Source organism: Protopterus annectens, chromosome 14.part0 (genome assembly GCF_019279795.1).
Source record: "Protopterus annectens isolate FY-2018-M chromosome 14.part0, PAN1.0, whole genome shotgun sequence".
Classification (NCBI taxonomy): domain Eukaryota; kingdom Metazoa; phylum Chordata; order Ceratodontiformes; family Protopteridae; genus Protopterus; species Protopterus annectens.
The window spans coordinates 884,318,384-884,325,639 of record NC_056748.1 but is presented as its reverse complement, the minus strand read 5'-3'; the positions used below and the strand labels follow the sequence as shown (position 1 = coordinate 884,325,639).

General features: G+C 35.6%; 1 protein-coding gene across 1 annotated transcript in view; it reads right to left on the bottom strand.

Annotated features, from left to right (window-relative positions):
• The window catches only part of RBP4 (retinol binding protein 4), a 134,460-nt gene that overhangs the window by 20,542 nt on the left and 106,662 nt on the right, over positions 1 to 7,256 (bottom strand). The window contains exon 5 of the mRNA XM_044056667.1: positions 1,692 to 1,904. Coding sequence (XP_043912602.1) covers positions 1,692 to 1,904 — 213 coding nt within the window. The remainder of the gene's footprint in view (positions 1 to 1,691; positions 1,905 to 7,256) is intronic.

The following is a 7,256-nucleotide window of genomic DNA, read 5'->3' as shown; positions in this document are numbered from 1 at the left end:
TGGAGGGATAGGTTCCTGACTCAGAGACTCCCAATGCTCTGGAATAGACTGCCCATACATATTTACAGCAAGAGGTTCTCCGGTTTGATCCTTGGCTGGGGTGCCTTCTGTGTGGAGTCTGCATGTCCTCCCTGTGGTTGCGTGGGTTTCCTCTGGGTGCTCCTGTTTCCTCCCACATCCCAAAGACATGCTGTACGTGGATTGGACACTCTAAATTGGCCCTAGGCATGAGTGTGTGCATGTGTGTGCCTTCCATGGAAGGTTGGGCGCTGGGCTGGCAGCTTGACACCATAAAACTCCACTGCTAATCATGAGTGGACAGGTGATCCACTGTGGTGACCCCTCACTGGGAAAAGCCAAAATAAGAAGAAGAAGAAGAAGAAGAAGAAGAAGAAGACTGCCCATACATGTCAAGTAGAGTGCCTCCTTGGCCCTCTTCAAAAGGAACCCTAACAATTGGATGGGAGATAGGAAATTCACCCCGGGAATCACATCAGTCACCCTGCTAGACAGGGGTCCAGGGAAGTAAATTTTGTGGGAAGAAATATCCAGGGAATTGTTATAGCTATAATAGGCTTGTATAGGCCCTAGGGCCGATAGCCTAGTACCGACCTATGAGCCTATGAACCTATAACAAAGCCAAACTGTGGTAAAGTAGTGTGATTTGCCATTGTCATGAGAGCAATGACATTCATATTAATTTGTAATGCACTACAGTAAGTTATTTCAGGAAAAAGTATATCTGAGTTAATTATCTGTATCTGTGGGAATAAAGATTATCTGGAGAAAGGAAACCTTAACTATAGGATTTGAGTGCGCAGAACTTAACTTATCATCTGTTAGTTAAAGAAGAACAGAAGTGAAGATGTCAATATTTGAAAGTAAGGCGAGACAAAAGTAGCAATGCACAAGTAGTGGCAAATAACCATTTAATTGTTTTAAGAGTGAGGCAATGATGTTCAAATCAGCTTGTAAGTGAAATGAGCCTACAAACTTTACTGACAGTAATTTAAAGCTTAGTAGTGTTATTGTTGTAATTTACAGCTACTACAGAAAGAGCATATTCTAGTATGGGAACAAACATAAATAGTTAAAGAGCTCCTGAATTTAAGTGTAAGCAAGCTTGATAGAGCAGAACATCTCTTTAGTAGAGGTAGGATCTTATCAACAACAATTTACATGTAATGCTTAAAAGACAAATTGAGTCATGTCATGAACACAGATTTCTTTTTTGTAAATGTACATGCTAGGTAGGATTTTCAGAGAACCTTGTAATAGGAGGATTTGTGTAATTTTTAACTTCTGAATGGTTCCAAAAAGCATGCTAGAAGTTGTGGACCTACTGATAGCTAACTTGGTGAATTGTGCTCACTGCCGGTTGTTGTTAAAGTCTTCCTGTATTTGTTTTTGGATGGTTTTAGAACTGTTGTCAGCAGTAAGCAGGCAAAAGTAATCTGCATGCATAGTAATATGAACTGGAGAGAGTGAGAGAGGCAAATAGATTATTGAAATAATGAAAATAAAATTAGTCCCAAAACTGAGCACTGGAGAACACTTTGAAATGTCAAAATCTGATAGGCTACTGACAGTTGGAACATTGAATGTTCTGTCCAATAAATAATCCTTGAACCACTGTAAGATCCAATCAATGAATTCTAACCAGCTAAGGCATGCAAATATTTCAGTCTTACCTTCCTGAACAACACGCCGATATTCTCCTGCCAAGCAAAGCTCTTCTTGTCTTTGTTTAACAATTTTCCTTGCCTGTGGTGGAAGCCCCTTTGCGTCACGGGAAAAGATAAAAGAATAGCTGTCCTCACACGTGCCATCTGGATGTAGAGCACGACAAGAATAATGGATGGCATAGGTATCATAATCAGTATCTATCACCCAGTGAGGATCATCTGCAGAAAATTACATATGGAATGTGGGTTTGTAAAACTCAGGATGAAAGGAAAGATCAGTTACGGCATACAGTTTTGTTAATGTTATTATAACTGCTATAGAATGCCAACTAACAAGAATGACACATTACCACTAGCTATACTGTATTGGGTCCTGATAAACATAACATATTTTACAAGGTTTTAATATTTTACTAAATCATCAACACACAGCTCTCAGGTAAAAGTTTTATATAAAAAATGAAAATGAAGCTGAACTACCATGTCAAGAGGAAAATCTAGCTTTATTAACACACAAATGAATGTAAGAGTGAGTGCTTTCATGATCTATCCGATTGCTTCAGAGTACAATAACACACAGCTTCATCCTATTTAAATATCTAAACAGCCAATCAACATTCCCAATCAATTAAATTATCTGTAAAATGTCTAATTAATTCAGCAGATTACATAAAAACAAAATGGATCAAAAATTTTCTCTATTTATGATCCATTTTGTTTTTATGTAACCTGCCGAATTAGATTTTCCTCTTGCTGTATTGGCTTGGCTTCACTTTTATTTTTTAACTGAAGTCTATACGTGAATGCCGAATTTTTATTCAGTTACCTGTTTTGTTTTCTTTGACTTAAAAGTTTTATATGTCAAGTAGAGAGAGAATGGATAAAGTAATAGGAATATATGACAGTCAGGTAACACTGTCATCAGTGACTAAGTTAATGGTATGTCACAATAGTTAACCTGCCAAAACATATCAGCATCTGCAAGTAATAGCATTGCACAGTGTGCAAGGATTATGTTCAAAATACAAACAACAAATACATTTCTCTGAGTGTATATAACTGTGTGTGGGTGGGGGGGGGGACTCCACAATTCCTATGTATAGGGAGTCTAGCCATTTGCAGCCTTCCTGTAATCTCCAATGTCATTGCCCCTTGGCAGAAAAAGACTTTACATTATTGCAGTGCCCTCAGTATGGACATCACCATTTTAAAATTCTATTCACTGACATCTCAGGTGTAGCAAAAAGCAGATACTTCATGCAGGTATCAATGAAATTCACATTATATAATAGTTCATGCCAGGAAGTGAAACACTGGCCTGTCAGTTTTGTCAAATGGAATTTCATCAGCAGCAGCAAGTGCTTCATCGGCAGACAGTCACATTACTAGAGATACACGAAAACCTAAACATACTGTGATAACAGTTCTTAAATAACTGAGGGCACTTGACTGGTGTTAAGTTCTGCTGTCCAAAAGATACATATGGTAAAGTAAAATGTTAAAATTTAAAGTTATTATACTCTACTTAAAAAAGTGTATGGCAATTAAATCTTTCACCACTTATACATTTGTTAGCCAGTTAATAAATATTTAAAATAAAATAAAAAATGTTTTCATGGACTACAAGTATTATTTCACTCAGAACTTTGACTGTTGCTCATTCCTGTTGTAAAAATATGGTAACTGTGTGCACAAACTAACCATTAGACATATTCTTGTAGACTGAATAAAGAGCTCACTGATTTTAAGGAAAAGTGCCACAGTATCATTTTTTATGAAAAACATAAATATAAAAAGAAATGCTGCTGAACAAGCTAAGCTTGCTGATCAATCCTTTTCTATCCTTTTTTTTCTGCATTTAACACTGAAACAGCATTAAACAGGAATATTAATTTAGACAACAAAACCTTTGTCTTGTACTTACTGACCCTGAAGAAATGATATTCCTGCCCACAAATTTGCTACATACTTGTTTTATGGAAAAGATGGAGTGGATATCTAGAATTGAATTAATTATTTTTTTGGGGTATAATAGTATTTTTTTTCTGCTTGGAATTTATTATATATGACTCCCCAAAATAATTTTACTCATTTCTTTTCCATATAACTGCAAATTTTGAAACATTGACACAAGAACATACTGTATTTCAGGATATAGGAAGCTATGCATTTAGACTCACATATTAGTTTCAAAGTCACATAATCAAAACTACTCTTGTGGGGTTCAAGCATTTGGACAATAAATTACTAGATCATAGAAGTCATTCTACTGAGATAAGCTTTCGTACTGTAATTCAGATATTCACAATGTGGCTATGTAACATCTCACAAACAGAAAAAAGGAGTTACAAAGATAGTGTAGAAAATCCCATGACATTTACCAGTTTCTATAAGGGTTCCATAAGATCACAGTCTAGAAACATTCTCCATTTACTTGGTTTATTAATGATCTGTTAAGTATGTCAACATTCTGATGCATTTTCTCTGTGAAAAGGGTTTCCATTGAACAGTAAGTGGTTTGCAGAGGACACTCACAAGAAATAACCTGGTCAAGGACTGGAACATAAATTATTTCAAAATGGAATACATTCATTTGAGGGACCAACCTTTCCTCGATCGTGTATAACACTGAGTTTAAATGTCGAATTTCTCAGTGGCGAATGGTCAGAATGTTGTACAAAACACGAATGCGACATTTCCGACCACTCTACCACCTAAACAAGTGCTACCATGGGTCAAAGGGGGGGGGGGGTATTATGCATTTCACAATTATGAGAATTTGCTGCACTGCTTTCAAACATTTTCAGATCGGCCATCCACCGGCCAATCAAATTAATGTATACCTTTCAAATATGGTCTAATTTTGAAGATTGCAAAATCAAAGATTATGGCATAAACACAATTTTGATATTTCCCTAGTTCATTTGAAGGAGTGAAAGAGAGAAAATTAAGGTGATACTCAATTTTGTTATGCAGATATACTTGTTGATGACAATTTGAACATTGCAACTTATGTTAGTCACTTGGATAAACTATTATATGTGCCCTTTCATCAGTTTTACTGGCTAGTTTGTCTCAAAAAGACTAAACTTGAGATGAATGATAACTATGGAAGTAGCATATCCTAGGCAAGACACAAGATATGTTCTTGTGGGATACTAGAGAGGCATAGAAAGGGGGAATGACAAAAATGCTTGACTTAATTACTTAATTGTCAACGTGAACAGATGTAGTCCATACATATGTTTAGATGCATATCATACATGCATGCAGAAGCAGAGCTGGTTCACCTAGCACCCTGGGCTAGTACTATGAACCAGCGCCCCACCCCTTCAACTCTTCAAGTGAAGAGGAACAACAAAAAAAAACATGTCAACTGTTATAAGCTGCAAATGATTGGCTTATTATAATTAAATCTATGCACTCCACTGTCCCCCGAGCAAAAAAAAAAAAAAAGAGGTTCCTTTCACTGGCATACCAACCAGGTGCTCACTAGCTATAACTTCTGAACAAATTTCTATATTCCCTTGAGTAATTTTCTGTACCCATTCCTTAAATTCTTCTCTTTTTACAGGTAGGAGGGAAAGTGCCAATGTCTAATTTTTACTTCATTAGCCTGCATATCTATCTTAGTTGTTATTGGCACATGATCTGAAATAGTTATTGGATGTGTTGAAGCTTTCAATTAAATGCACGTGTTCTGTGAAATATAATTTCTGTCTAGTCTAGTGCAATTATTGTACCTTAGGGAATAATATGTACATTTTCTCCAAGCTCCTTCCACTGAATTCATGTCTTCCATACTAAATATTTTCATAAATCGCTTCAGAAGTTTCCCCTCTTTTATTAAATTTTCCCTTCTGGTTTTCCAGGTACATCCTCACTGCTGGAAATCAAGTCCCAGTCCCACCTGTAAGGAATACTCCCCACTGAAAGCTGATTAATTCTCCCAAAATTTTCTTAAGATCCAAAGTAACAGTTTTAGATGGAATATAAATACATGCCAGTATAATTTTCCAACCTTTCCAGTAGTCCCTTACTACTACAACTCTACCATTATCATCTTTTCTTCTTCTATCACTATTGGAGCTTCTCTAGCAATTAATATAAGTACTCCCCTTTTCCTTTGTACTTCATATTCTACTGAATATCCATCCTGAAAGCCTTTGTTTTTCAAATTCACATACATACTTCTTTCCAAATGTGTCTACAGTAGCATCCTACTATTTTCAGTCTGCATTTCTTAATATAATTCAATGTTCTTATCTTTCTTGTCTAAACTTGTGAAGCCAATAACATTTTAACTTTATGTGGTTAGTGTAGCCATTATGATAAGAAGCTATTAGTCCAACCTATTATATATGGCAACTTTTTAAACTTCTATTTCCATCTTTTGTGTTGCATACACAAGCTACTTGGTAGGCTGATCCTTTATACAACTGTTTCTTGTCATCTCCATTTGAACCTGTGTCACATTTTACAAGACTTTTCTTTTAATGAAAGCCCTGAAACAAAATACCAAGCACACCCCAGACCCCCCAAACCTACTAATGTAAAACAAACACACAAAACTTCTTTAAATAATGGAGTTTAACCCTTCTAATAGGATAAATTGTCCCAAACTGACAGCTGTACCCCAAGGCATTACCTAACCTAAAAATATAGGTTATCCATGCTAAGGTGAATGTTACAGCCTCTGCTCCAATTTAACACTAATTGCTGTCTGTTCTTGTTTTATCTTTACTACCCTCGCAAATGTGAAAAAAAGCTTACATGCTTTTCAGAAAACATTAACTTTTTAGCATTTTGGAAAACATGCACTGGCTATGTTTAAATAAAACTAAATTATACACTGTTCTAGTAAATGCATTGAGGTGTTTAGGTACCAGCAAAGCTGTCATCTCACATTCACTTCCAAAAATTCCAAACTTTATTTTTACTAAGCTGCTTGCCCTTGCACCATTTTAATTTTACATTTCTCTCAGTAAACAATGTCCATACAGCTTGAAATGTATTGCCTTCACCTGTAGTCAGCTTGTTTCCATGGAAACATAAGAGCAGAATGTACAGGCTGACCTCAGCTGCAGACTTCTCAACTCACACTGAGCACTTCTTTGCTAAAAGAAACCTATTCATTACATTATGGCCTCTTATTTTTAAAGACCACTTCCTTACACATACAATTATTAGATTAAGCCATGTATATTAGTCCAGACATTCAGCTATGAGAAAGAAAAACAAAACAAACAACAAAACAACTTCAACTCTATATATTATAATCTGTGCACTTTTATACCTCATCTACCACCCAAACAGCCCCGCATTACATCCTTTGTCCAGCTTTTCTTTTGTTTTTACATCATAATGCCTGCATTTCTTAAAACTAAAAAAATACTTATTTTCTTTAGTATCTTTATCCCATACAATAAATCACTAAAAATGTTTACTATATAACATGCAATTTGTATCATGAAATGTTTTATACTACTATTGTTAAGAACAACAATTGTTTTACTCACAGTTACTTTTTCTTTTTTTTTCTTTTTCCATTTAGTATCCTTCCAAACATTA